The 13,117-nt window shown below is 34.2% G+C and overlaps 3 protein-coding genes across 5 annotated transcripts; 2 read left to right on the top strand and 1 right to left on the bottom strand.

The window, feature by feature from the left end:
* Positions 1–3,066: 3,066 nt before the first annotated feature.
* Positions 3,067–5,115, top strand: FAD (omega-3 fatty acid desaturase, chloroplastic). Its single transcript, NM_001305999.1, is given in 8 exon segments — positions 3,067–3,593; positions 3,690–3,779; positions 3,876–3,942; positions 4,019–4,111; positions 4,210–4,395; positions 4,527–4,607; positions 4,705–4,842; positions 4,930–5,115. Coding segments are annotated over 8 exon segments (1,368 nt in total).
* A 766-nt stretch (positions 5,116–5,881) lies between these two features.
* On the bottom strand, positions 5,882–8,250 carry LOC105646098 (N-(5'-phosphoribosyl)anthranilate isomerase 1, chloroplastic). 3 transcript variants are annotated; one of them, XM_012231871.4, is made up of 6 exons: positions 8,076–8,250; positions 7,875–7,936; positions 7,368–7,430; positions 6,807–7,168; positions 6,560–6,723; positions 5,882–6,373 (listed from the first exon to the last, which is right to left on the bottom strand). In XM_012231871.4, exons 2-6 carry the CDS (start codon positions 7,882–7,884, stop codon positions 6,148–6,150), a joined length of 825 nt encoding a protein of 274 aa, XP_012087261.1. In that variant the 5' UTR covers positions 7,885–7,936; positions 8,076–8,250; the 3' UTR covers positions 5,882–6,147. The 3 variants fall into 3 exon arrangements, with proteins under 3 accessions (XP_012087261.1, XP_089578376.1, XP_012087255.1); XM_089722250.1 differs by lacking the exon at positions 8,076–8,250 and adding an exon at positions 7,551–7,674 and having other exon boundaries at positions 7,875–8,069; XM_012231865.4 differs by lacking the exon at positions 8,076–8,250 and having other exon boundaries at positions 7,875–8,069.
* A 1,045-nt stretch (positions 8,251–9,295) lies between these two features.
* On the top strand, positions 9,296–12,854 carry LOC105646111 (hypothetical protein). The gene is made up of 3 exons (XM_012231885.3): positions 9,296–10,136; positions 10,208–10,680; positions 12,166–12,854. Exons 1-3 carry the CDS (start codon positions 9,392–9,394, stop codon positions 12,625–12,627), a joined length of 1,680 nt encoding a protein of 559 aa, XP_012087275.1. The 5' UTR covers positions 9,296–9,391; the 3' UTR covers positions 12,628–12,854.
* The last annotated feature ends 263 nt before the right edge of the window (positions 12,855–13,117 follow it).

Here is a 13,117-nt window from a genome sequence, read left to right as displayed (position 1 = left end):
GAATACCATGCTCTTTGCAGAAAGCATCAAATGGCCCAGTGTATTCTCCACCATTATCTGTTCTGATGCACTTCAGCTTCTTGCCTGTCTGTCTCTCAACCAAGTTTAGAAATTGTTTAAAAACATCTAAAACTTGATCTTTAGACTTCAAAGTGTACACCCAGGTCTTCCTAGAATGGTCATCGATAAATGTTACGAAGTATCGATTTCCACCATATGACATCGTCAATGGTCCACATAGATCTGAATGTACCAGATCTAACACATTCTTCATTCTGGAAGGCTGAGAAATCTTGAAGGCTACTCTATTCTGCTTTCCTGCCATACAATCAGAACATTTCTCTAAATGGACTTTATCCAATCCAGATAGCATGTTGTTTTTGACCAGAGTTGTCATTCCTTTCTCACTCATGTGGCCTAACCGTTTATGCCACAATTCAACTGTACTGTCATCCTCTGTTACATTAAAAGCATCTCGGGAGAGCTTCGCATGCATCACGTACAGCTTTGGATCTTTCTTTCCATTTGTTATCACCATGGAACCTTTTGTGAGCTTCCACTGCCCATTTCTGAAGGTGCTACAGAAATTTTCATCATCAAGTCTGCCAACCGAGATTAAATTAGAATGCATGTCTGGTACATGCACGACATCTTTTAAAATTAATCTCGAACCATTTTCTGTCTCCAGGCAGATGTCTCCCTTACCGACGACTTTCAACAGTTTGCCGTCTGCTATCTTGACCACACCCAGATTTTCTGGTGTGTAAGATGAAAAATTTTCTTTCCGAGATGTTGCATGAAGTGTAGCCCCACTATCAATTACCCAACTGGTCTCTTGGATTGCAAGATTGATAGTGTCTTCAATGAACAGTTGGAACTCAACAATGACATTGGCTTCATCATCACTGCTTTCTTCTTTCTTTGCTTTGCCTTTGATCTTCTCCTGATCACTTTTGAACTTCCGGCAATACCTTTTAATGTGCCCCTTCTTCCCACAATGATGGCACACAATATTGGCAAATTTGTTTGATCTACCTCTGCTCTTATCTCTTGTATTTGAACTTCTAGATTGACTCCTCCCTCTGGGATGGTTATTTCTTTTAGCATCTGCTAAAAAAATGTCTGACTGAGATGAAGAAGGATTCTGTGCTTTACGTCTCATTTCTTCATTCAGAACAGCATTTTTAACAAATTCCCAGCTAACTCCACTATGTGGTGTAGAGTTTGTAATTGATATCTTCAAAGTCTCCCAAGACTCTGGTAAGGAGGCAAGCACCATAAGACCGAGGATTTTATCATCAAATTTTATACCCATATTTGACAGCTGGTGAATATTCGCCTGCATTTCACTCAAGTGATCTGCTACAGAAGTACCTTCTTGATATTTGAAATTCATCAGCTTTGTCAAATAAAACAATTGGTTGTTGCTGGATTTTGAGGCATACAGCTGTTCAAGCTTGTCCCATAATGTTCTGGCGTGAGTCTCGTTACAGATGTGGTTGTACACATTATCATCGACAAATTGTCGAATATAGCCACAAACTTGCTCGTGCTCGAAAGCCCACTCTTCATCAGTCTTGTCTTCCGATTTGCTTGAACCAAACACGGGCAGGTGCATTTTGGTTACCATTAGGAGACCTCTCATTTTATTTCTCCATATGTGGTAATTTGCGCCATTTAGACTAATCATTTTGCTCGTCCTAGCCTCCATAATTTTTGAATGAATAGTATCCGTATATTTGAACAGTAACAGTATAAGAGAATAGTAACTGTATCCGTAAATAGTACTATACGTAAATAGTACTGTACATAAATAGTAACCGTACATGTGAAGAGTACTATGCGTGAATAGTGCTGGGCTTACTTGAAACGGACTCAGCAACAGTAACGCCAATAGTACTGTTCACAATCAACTTTGAGTTACTGTTTTATTATTCACCACTAGGTTGATTCTACAACGTCTTTCTGAATGGACTGCACCAACGGACTCGTCGTAATTTTTTCGCCTTCATGGTATATTTATTTTCAAAATATATCCATGGATCCGGTACCGCTATCTGACCGGCTGAACCAGGCTCTGATAACACTTGTTAGGATACCGGCAATAAAAATACGAGAATAATTAAGCAGCGGAAAAATTAAAATTTGGGACACATAGAAATTTACGTGGTTCACCCTTAACTGTTTAGGGCTACGTCCACGGGACCAACTCCGAATATTTTTCTTTCACTATTGAAAATAGTAGGCTTACCAAGAGCGTAATACAAAATAGTGGCACGCACAAGTGTTTCCCAAAAACACCTTAATAATCTTCACTATTTTCTAAACCCTTAGTTTTAAAAACCCTCTTAAAACTAAAACTCTCTATTGATCTCTCACTCGTTTTTGTTGGTGTGTTTTGAAGCGTTAGTGTACGCGTTAATCACGCGTCCACCGAAAATAAATTTTCCTCTTCCTTTTTATTTTTCAAATCGTGTGGGTCCCACTTGAGTGGCACACCACCACCAACATTATTAATCTTGGCATTAAAACCTTGAATTTGAAATACTATAACGAAGACTAAGTGGTCGGAGAAGGAACTACCTTTTAGACCAGAAAATAGCAATGGTGTGTGAATCATACGACATAAAAACCCAGGCAACGAAATGGAAAAGTTAATTGACCTTTTATAGAAGTGAACATGACCAAATGTTCCAAATTTAGCCACATCATTTTCTTTTCCAATTTCCACACGTTTTGGAGGTCAAATAGTTAAAAAATTTGCATTTCTTTCACGCCCCACAGTTCCACAAACGAAAAGCCATCACAAGCTAAAAATTAGGCATATATAGACATGAAACGCCTCAATCCACCTTCATCTCACACGCACATGTATATACGTTTCTATGCACACGAATCACAGAGATAGAGAAGACAATAAGCACAAATTGAGAGATTCTAATAGGTAGAAGTGGAGGAGGAAAGCACTTGATTTCTTTTCTCTTCTTCTGCTTCTCCAATTTGGTTGCTTTCTTGCTTTCTTGATTCTTGACTCTTGATCCGTTCATTTCTCTTTCTGGGTTTTCAATGGCTACTAGCTGGGTTTTGTCTGAATGTGGCCTAAGACCTCTTCCTAGAATATACTTACAAACCAGAGCTGGCGTTACAACAAAAAGTTGCAATCTTTTCAAGCTTAAACAATTGCCAGTCTCAGAAAGTTACAATCTTGATCCTTCTTTCAATATTTCAAGTTGCTCTAAACAAAGAAATTGGGCATTAAATGTTGCTGCTCCAGTTAATAATTTCAGAACTGTGAGTGCCCAAGAGGATGATAAAGAAAGAGAGGGTGTTAATGAAGAGGTGAAGGGTGAAGAAGAATTCTTTGACCCTGGTTCTCCACCACCTTTTAAGCTAGCTGACATAAGAGCAGCCATACCCAAACATTGTTGGGTTAAAGATCCATGGAGATCTATGAGTTATGTTGTGAGAGATGTGGCTGTGGTTTTTGGATTGGCTGCTATTGCTGCTTTTTTTAACAATTGGGTTGTTTGGCCTCTTTATTGGTTTTCTCAAGGGACCATGTTCTGGGCTCTCTTTGTTCTTGGCCATGATTGGTAAATTTTTTATATTGTTAGTTTCATTATTGCATTTTCATGCTTATTTGTTTTCTTATGTGAATTGTGTTCGACTGTTTGGTTCTAATTCTGCAGTGGACATGGGAGCTTCTCAAGTAATCCAAAGTTAAATAGTGTGGTGGGTCATCTCCTTCATTCTTCAATCCTTGTTCCTTACCATGGATGGTTGGTCCCTGCGAAATCCTATGTTTTCTTGTTTTGATGTCAATTTTTTATTTAACATTCAATCTGATAGCATTGCAATTTCACTGATTATGTCAGGAGAATCAGCCACAGAACTCATCATCAAAATCATGGCCATGTTGAAAATGATGAATCATGGCATCCAGTGAGTCTCTGTCTCAATCAATCTTTTTGGTCTCTTCTCTAACTTAGAAGTCATGTTTTATTTTTTTTTGTTCCAGTTGTCTGAGAAAATCTTCAAAAGTTTAGACAACCTCACTAAGATGTTAAGGTTCACTTTGCCATTCCCATTGCTTGCTTACCCTTTCTATCTGGTAAGCCTGTTTCATCTTAATTAATACTATCTACTTATGACCTTAATAATATGTGTTCTGAGAGTGTAGTAATGATGTTCATTCCAACTACCTTGCAGTGGGGCAGAAGCCCTGGAAAAAAAGGATCTCATTTTCATCCAGACAGTGATTTGTTTGTCCCAAATGAGAGAAAAGATATTATTACCTCAACTGCTTGTTGGAGTGCAATGGCTGCATTGCTTGTGGGCTTAAATTTTATACTGGGTCCTATTCAAATGCTTAAACTCTATGGCATCCCTTACTGGGTAGGTCTATTTAGTTCTAGTTCTGCAATTACTTTACCTATCAAGATTACTACAGAAGAAAAAACTTTCTACAAGTAATTTATTCTTTAGTGCTTTATGTTTACAATAATGAAACTTGCATTTATGTTCAGATCTTTGTTATGTGGTTGGACCTTGTGACCTACTTGCATCACCATGGTCATGAGGATAAGCTTCCCTGGTATCGCGGAAAGGTATGAACATTAGAGCCTATATATTGAGGCTAAAAGCATTCTTGACTTCACATTTTCCATTAATATTTACTGGTTGTATTCTTGATATAAACAACAGGAATGGAGTTATCTGAGAGGAGGGCTTACAACCGTTGATCGCGATTATGGATGGATCAACAACATCCACCATGATATTGGTACTCATGTGATTCATCATCTCTTCCCTCAAATTCCACACTATCACTTAATTGAAGCAGTGAGTTTAATTTTTTCCCCGACTATTACCAATATGTTGGTTTTGCATTTCAGTCTCTTCTGCTTCTAACAACTCTGCATTTAACAGACTGAAGCAGCTAAACCTGTGATAGGGAAATACTACCGGGAGCCAAGAACATCTGGACCTCTTCCCTTTCACTTACTAGGAAGTCTAGTGAGAAGCATGAAAGAAGATCACTATGTGAGTGATACTGGAGATATTGTATACTATCAAAAAGATCCTAATCCATGGGGTGGTAAGAAAACAGAATAAAAAGCTGCAAAATTTTTTATCTGCAACGAGCCAAGATACTGTCACTAGTGATTTTAATTTCTGACAACTATATGGGACAACCTTTCTGTTGATAAGAGGAATTGCAGATGGATAATATCAGCCAATTTAGTTGTAATATAGACAACATCGATCCACTACAGGACATCAATGGTTGTGATAGAAAATCTAGAATGTTTGGATTGGATTTGAGAGGGAAAAAAAAAAAAGATATAATGAAATATATATATTTATTCTTTTTCTTTTCTTTGTTATTTTCCTTCCTCATGTTTAGATGGGGAGGAAAATGCTTGTACTTTACATTGCTTGGAAAGCTAAAAATATGAAATAAAAAATATAAATTATTCTAGATTTACAATTTTAGTTACATGATTAATTACTTAAACATATCAACTCGAGATGGAAAATTTCAATAAATAAATAAAATTATAAAATATTAATTTGTTCCCATAACAATAATTAATACATTACTTACTTTTATTTTAAGAATGATTAATTTTTTATCTATAAATAAAAGATTAGTATTCAATTCTTAAAATCTGAATAGCCTATTTATATATTTCAAAGTAAATAGGTGCTGCTTATGTACATTTGTGGGTTCGGAAGGATTTTAGAGCAGTCTCTCTCTCTCTCTCTCTCTCAAATTATATGCAATTATGCATTATAAAGTCAAGAACGAAATGCATGACTCAGAAAGAACCATGAACGTGTCAGCAAAGTTCATTTTTATCAATCAAAACTAGAGTGATGAAAAAGAAAATTGCAAATCGTATTAATCACATTTGAACAAAACATTTTGAGGTGCTCAGGAACTTTTAAGTGAATGAATAAAACAACCACAAATTATACTTTTTGAGTACAGAGGTCCTTGTACTTCCAAGAGCACAGAACTTACCCTTAAATAAATGAAAGTAAATTGAAATTGCATACACAATTATAATGTAATATCTTCTGTCAATTTGATGAGCCAGATTGCAGTCTGCGCAATTGTGGATTGATTACCTTAAAGCACAATCAATAGCGTACAGAACGAACAGCATACATCAAGGAAGATATTTGCGATTGATCTTTCTTGATGCCATCTGAGTCGCAAATGCCACTGCTGACATCAACCCCATGAGGTTTAAGAATAGACAGAGCTTCACAAACATTTTCAGAGTGGATTCCTCCTGCCAAGAGCCATCCATGCTTGCTTCTAATTGGTGGTAATTTAAACTGTGCCCAGTTAAACCCTTTGCCACTAAGAAAAATTTAAGATCAAAATTTCCAACCCCGAAAAGTTAATGCAAAATTGAAATGACAAGTAGGGATACTAAGATGCAACTCCAGCGTTCATCTGACTAGTAATTTTCACCCAAGGATTAATTTCCATTAGCAATGTAAATGGACAATAAAGCTTGATGCAAGGAAGATGGTATTCTCTTACCTACCACCTGTTGCACTATCAACAAGAACCCAATCAACCATTGAGCAATCCTCATCTGAAATTTGATTTATAAGGTTTCCATCCGCATTTGCATGAAGAACATATATTACCTGTTTTTCTTTAACTAAATCTGGAAAAGCTGCCCGTGAACCAGTTCCATGAAGCTGCATTATACAGGGTCTTAAAAAGACTAAAACGGTAAAATGCATGTTATAGAAACCTAAATCAAAAAATTACAAATACATGCCTGCACAAACTCAAGATCACATGCATCTGCGGCTCGCAATATTGTGTCCGTGTCATCATCCACAAACACACCAACAGGCTTTGCTCCATATGACCTTGCAACTTTTGAAATTTCCTTTGCTACTGAAAGTGAAATGGAACGTTTTGAATTGGGCCAAATAATCATCCCAATAAAATTAGCTCCAGCTTCTGCTGCAATTGCAGCATCTCTAGCTGTTGCAATCCCACACATCTTAACCAAAGGCCAATTCTTTTCATGCTCCTCATGAGCAAAGGTGACTTTCTCTGATGGGGAAAATTTGCATGCAGTTCGTTTCTTTGAATGCCCAAGTCTTGCCAAATATATTTTCCCCATCTTACGACCTGCCAAGTCGCAACATTCATGATGCTTGAAGCATAGTTCTTGTGTTCATTACAGAATTACGTACATTAAAGAGTTACCCACATCGCATACTGAATGCATTATGGAATCAATATGATTGAGAGGTTAAATATTATTGACTCAGCAATTGCACATTTGAGATGAATAGTTATTGTGAAACAACAAAGAGGTAAATCATACCAGAAACATGCCCTGTTTGCAAGTTGACAAATTTGGGTTGCAAGTGATTCCCAGTAGCCAAGCCTTTCACGAAAAAAAAAAAAAAAAAGAACACAGAAAACCAAAGCTCAAAAATTTACATTCACAAAAAATGCGATAACAAAATAAACCAACAAAAGAATGAAAACCAAACTTCCAGCTAACCTTAACAATAAAAACAAATTGGTAGAGTCAAAAATTTTCATTCAATGCCCTCGTTCGTAACTCTTCAAAGGTATTTGATATAAAAAGATTGGTTTTTTTTCCAACTCTCCATTTCCATGATGAACTAAGCGAAAATGCATGAAGCAATAAGGTTGATAATAGAACCGAATGCAAAATGAAGATTTGAGATTCATATATACATATATGCCTTCCTAAATACAGCAAAAGGTCAAGAATTGAGTGAGTTTATTCTCTAAGAGGGAATTGATCGAACAGTTGATGTTCATAACAGCGAAAGTGAAAAATAGAAAAATAAACAGATACCTGAGAGCATAATTTGGCAATGAATTGTGTTTGATTTGAAGGAATGCTGAATTCTTCTCCAACTACAAAGAATAGAGCTTCAATCAGGAAAAAAAATGAAGTAAACCAACAATGGTGTCCAAGAATTCTATCCTGGAAGTTGTAGCCGCCAAAAAACCCAAACAATGCTTTTGCTCTGACAGTACTGAGTGTGGGCCTGACCTTATTGCCCAAATGTAATTGTTGAAGATGCAATGGGCTGACTTGATTCTACGATCTAGGCGCAAAACCCGTACCCCTTGACAGTACACATTACTCTAAGGATGGAAGCGGAGCTAGATAGATAGGACTGCTATTTTCATGTACCCGAGCCCAATGAGGAGCTCTTTTTTTTTTTTCAATGAATTTCAGACGGTTACGTATTTATAAAATTAATATGTACCGTATAGGTTTCTGTGTTGCCATTTGTTACCTACCACGTTAAGAGTGCGTTCGCTGATAATTTTTCAAATAAATGATTAAAACACTAAAATTGTATTCGACAACAATTTTTAAATAATTCGTTAAAATATTAAATAATATTTTTTACAACAGTTTTTTTAAATAATTTATCAAAATGGTAAACGTTATTTTTTACAGTGTTCGATAATATAAGCATATAATAAATTTAAAATATTTTGATAAATTTAGTAGTACCAAAATTGATAATTTAAGATATAATAGATTTTTTTAAAAGTTGAAGGCTCATGTCATAAAATTAAATTAATAAAATATAGAAATGAATTTATGTATTTGGTTGTAATTTATATCTATATATATCAATATATCTAAATCTATATCTATATATAGAGATACATATATTTCCATATATATACATAGACTTGTAGATGTGTATATATATATATATACAAACACAGATATAGGAGGTCTATTTCTTAATTAATAATTTTCTCAATTGTATTTTTCCATTTACATATCATTTTCCTTAATTGCATTCTTTATTTCCTTATAAATTTGTAAAATCATTAAAAGATACTTACTTCCTAATATATTTATTTCCATGCATAGAATTATTTATTTCTTTACTACTCCCTCGATTCCTAAATACTTGTTACATTTGGAATTTTACGTTCTTTAAAAAAACTATTAAATTTATCTAAATTATAATAAATTATTAAACAAATTGACTATATTACTCTTAATTTAATATATCCAAACATCAAATTTTTTAAAAATTGAAGCAATTTGATAAATATTTTGTAATATGATACTTTTTCAAATGTGACAAGTATTTAAAAATGGAGGAATTATCATTTTAATATTTATTTAATCAAACATCAATAATCTCTCTCTCATTTACATATCTACCAAACATCAATCAACTCGTTTTCATGCATATAAATTAAAAATTAATCGGTATCAATCGACTATTTCACCCATACATTCCGTACATGAATTAGTGTCTTGCAATTCATCAAGCTGGAATTCTTTTCGCCAATCAATCATCAATCTCGAGTAACCCTTATTATATTTTCGATATGAATGTCGAAAATCTGCCATGTGTAACTACTAGCATTACCAAACAAGCTATGAACGCAAGAAAAGAAAATATTCGTGTAGCTGATATCTCTTCTGAATTAAGTGAGAGTGATCTTTTAGAGCTTTCACTTATTTATGGCATTCCACCAAATTACCGCTTGATACTTCCCACAAGCGACGTGCGCATAATTGATCATCTGAATGCCGATCAAATAATGGTATATGAGGAGGACTTACGAGTTGGTGTTCGGTTCCCTCTTAGTAAAGAAATCTTTGATTTCCTTAATACTTATGAAGTTACATTAAGCCAAATTGAACCAAATAGTTTATGTATGTTGATTGGTTTATCAATACTTGCCGCAAGAAATGGATGTGAGCTCACTATGGGGGTAGTTAATGAAATGTATGATCTCAAATTTCGAGAGATAGAAGATCACTATTATCTCTCTGCTAAGGATGGCTTCGATATCTTTAGCGAGGAAGGAAAAATTACTTCTATGAAAGGAAATTGGAAGAAAAAATTTTTCATTTTACAACATCCTACTTGCTTTGGCATTCCAACCACTTGGTCTTTTAAGCCTCTTTTTCCGAAACCTCAAGGAGAGCTTACACTCGAAGAAAGAAAATGTGTCGTTTTTCTTCGACAAAGAGGGTGCAAGGCTATCAATTTGAGCAAACTCTTAGCTCAAAAATGTCTCACCTACTTGGATAGCAGGCCTTTATTACCTCGCAAGCCACCATTTGGTAATTTTATTTTTGTCTTGATTCTTTTCAATAACTATTCTATGATGCCTAACTCCTATTTTTTTTTGTAGATATGGCTTCAAAAGGAAAACTCAATTTGAACAAGTTAGCCGAACAAATGAAGAAAAACAAAGAGAAGGAATTGGAGACTAGTGGCAGAAAATTGAGTCACCAAGCGAGTAAAGCTCGAGAGCAAGCAAATATTATTTATTCTGGTAATCCACCCTTGTCTCAAGGAAATGCAGGAGTTGTTCCTCGGGTTCCTGCCCTAGTAACAAATATTAGTAGAGATATCAAGTATTCACAAAAGAGAACTCGGGTTGAGGGTTCAGTATCGGCGCACAACTCAATTGATGAGTTAGAGATTTGTCCTGACATCCGAAAGTACATTCTAAAGCAATATGCTGAGAATGCAACAACACAAAAGGTTGTTCCCGAGAGCCAAGAGCTAGCCCGATTATGTCTTCTACCAACAGACAAAGCTTTCTTCGATAGGATGGACATAGAAAGCATTCATCAAAATGTGGACAAATCCTTATTTATGGTTAGTACATTTAATTTACCTATTATGTTGAAGTGTGGATAATCCCACATCTAATAAATACAAACTAAGTAAATGGCATATAATGAGAAGGGTGAACTAACCAAAATGGCTTAAATGTAAGCTTAACTCATTATAAGTTCAATATTAAATTTATAATTGAATTTGATTAAGGAAAATCATAGCAAATATCACTTTTTAAAACTTATTTTTACAGAATATCATTTTGACTTTAAGATTTAAATTATTAGCCTTTGTGATATACTTTTACAATTGTGCGCTTTTTTATTGGTAGGGCATAATTTATTAATATTTTAATATTTTAATACGTCAGTGTTTCCTTTTATATTAATTTCTTATTTCAGTGTTTTAATAATGTCAGTGTTTCCTTTTATATTAATTTTCTATTTTTACCATTGTTTCCCTTTCTTTATTTAATAATATTTTTCTGCTGCCATTTTTCAACCCTCATTATTTTCTAATGGTTCTTTCTCCTTTTGTTGAGGTATATCATTTTCTTATTGTTCTTTCTCCTTTTGTTATCGTTCTTCTCATTATTGGTGTTGTTCTATGGTTTCGTTTCTTATTTATACGGTATGTTGATTTCTGTTTTTGATCTGTTGTTTATTGTTGAGAGTATCTCTATTAATTTTTTTTATAATCAGTGAATGTTATAGAGATAAGATAGGACTCTCGATTCTGTTTGGATTGATACAATACAGTATATATGTATACATTGTATTTACTTGGTTTGATATACCGTATTTACTTGGTTTGATCCAATGTGTTAATTGATATGCATATATCTATTCTGTATTTAATTGATTTTACAGTATTTACTGATACAGTGTGTGTATATGTGTATATACTATATTAACACATACTGTAAAATCGATTAAATACATTATATATATATACCAATTAATACATTGGATCTAACCAAGTAAGTACGGTATATACACACACACACATTGTGTAAGCCATGTATATCGTATTTGCTGTTGATGTTGTCTCAGTCGCCAGTCCTCAGTAGCGTTACCGGTCATCATTATCATGGTTAATTATATAAGTTGTATAGGGATTTGCTCTTACAGATTTCGTGTTCCATTATGTTTCCGTTTTATTGTTTTTCTTTTTTTTTAGTATTTCCTTTTTTTTTTCAGGTGTTCCCTTTTTTCTAGTGTTTCCTATTTTTCAGTGTTTCCTTTTTTTTCAGTGTTTCCAACATTTTCTTTTTTTTTTTTTTTTTTTTTAGTGTTTCCTATTTCTCTTGCAAGGTCAATTTTGATATTATTCATTTTTTTTTTACAGAAATTGTTATTATCTTAATAAGTATTCTTTTACGCCGTTTAGTTAAAAGTGAAACTTTAAACCAGACATTTGCTTAAAAGCCCATTTGATTAATTTGCTCCTATGCCCAAATTCTTAACATATTCATATAAAATAGAATTTTCTGTAATTTTGCTTATTTATTTATTTATTTTGTAGCTTTTGAATGCTAATCATGCTTATAATCGCCATATACACCGGTTGAAGGGTTTATTGACTGAGGAAGAAATAAAGAAAAATGAATTGCACCATAAATTAGAGTTAGCTCATGCCACCATGGTCGAACAAACTACTAGGTCCAAGAAAAATTTTGAGGAGTTGAACTACCAATTTCAAGCACTGAAGCTCCAATATCAGGCTAACATCAAGCGTCTTCAATTGCAAGAATCTCTTATCTACACTTTTAAGTCTGAGATAACTCAGTTGAAAAATGATTTGCGTCATGCTCGAGAACAAGAAGCTGTGGCGAGTAATGGCCTTACTGATGCGATGATAGCTTACCAACACAAAATAGTGTCTGAGTTGAATTTGCGCCATCCAGGCCGAGATTGGAATTTCATCTATGAAATTTTTCCAGAAAATGAGCATGAAGTTACTGAAAGTCGTCGACCAAGAGGGTGATCATTATGAAGACCTTGCAGGCTTGGACTATCAGAACCAAGACTAAGCTTTATATTTTTTGCCCTTTGCGTAGTCCATTTCCTGTTGCCTTATTATTTATGTATGAACTAAATAACTCCCCTCATTGTCTAGTTTCAAAATAATTTTATATTTCTTCGGAAATATGTATGTTTCAGACATCTTATCAAAATCTCAAATTATGTTCTACCTGTTGCTTGGTAATTTGATGTGATAAATATATTTGTTGTGATGAATTTTATATTTTGATACAGTTCAGAGTTTTGCTAAATGGCGTCAGTTGTGTCCGACACAATTTGTTTACATTTAAAATTACAATTACATCCTTGGCATTGCCATCGGCAACACCAAAACTGCTAAAAAGTTTTTCAAGAGCATTGTAGTTCATTTAATCCATTTAAACTGTACTTGTGTCTGATACAAGTTGTAAAAAAAAAATGTTTTATGGTGAATTATATAGCTTTAGATATTT

This window comes from Jatropha curcas, chromosome 6 (genome assembly GCF_041381405.1).
Source record: "Jatropha curcas cultivar XTBG-Jc1 chromosome 6, XTBG_Jcur_1.0, whole genome shotgun sequence".
Classification (NCBI taxonomy): domain Eukaryota; kingdom Viridiplantae; phylum Streptophyta; class Magnoliopsida; order Malpighiales; family Euphorbiaceae; genus Jatropha; species Jatropha curcas.
The sequence above is the reverse complement of the archived record's forward strand: the minus strand, read 5'-3'. Positions and strand labels throughout refer to the sequence as shown.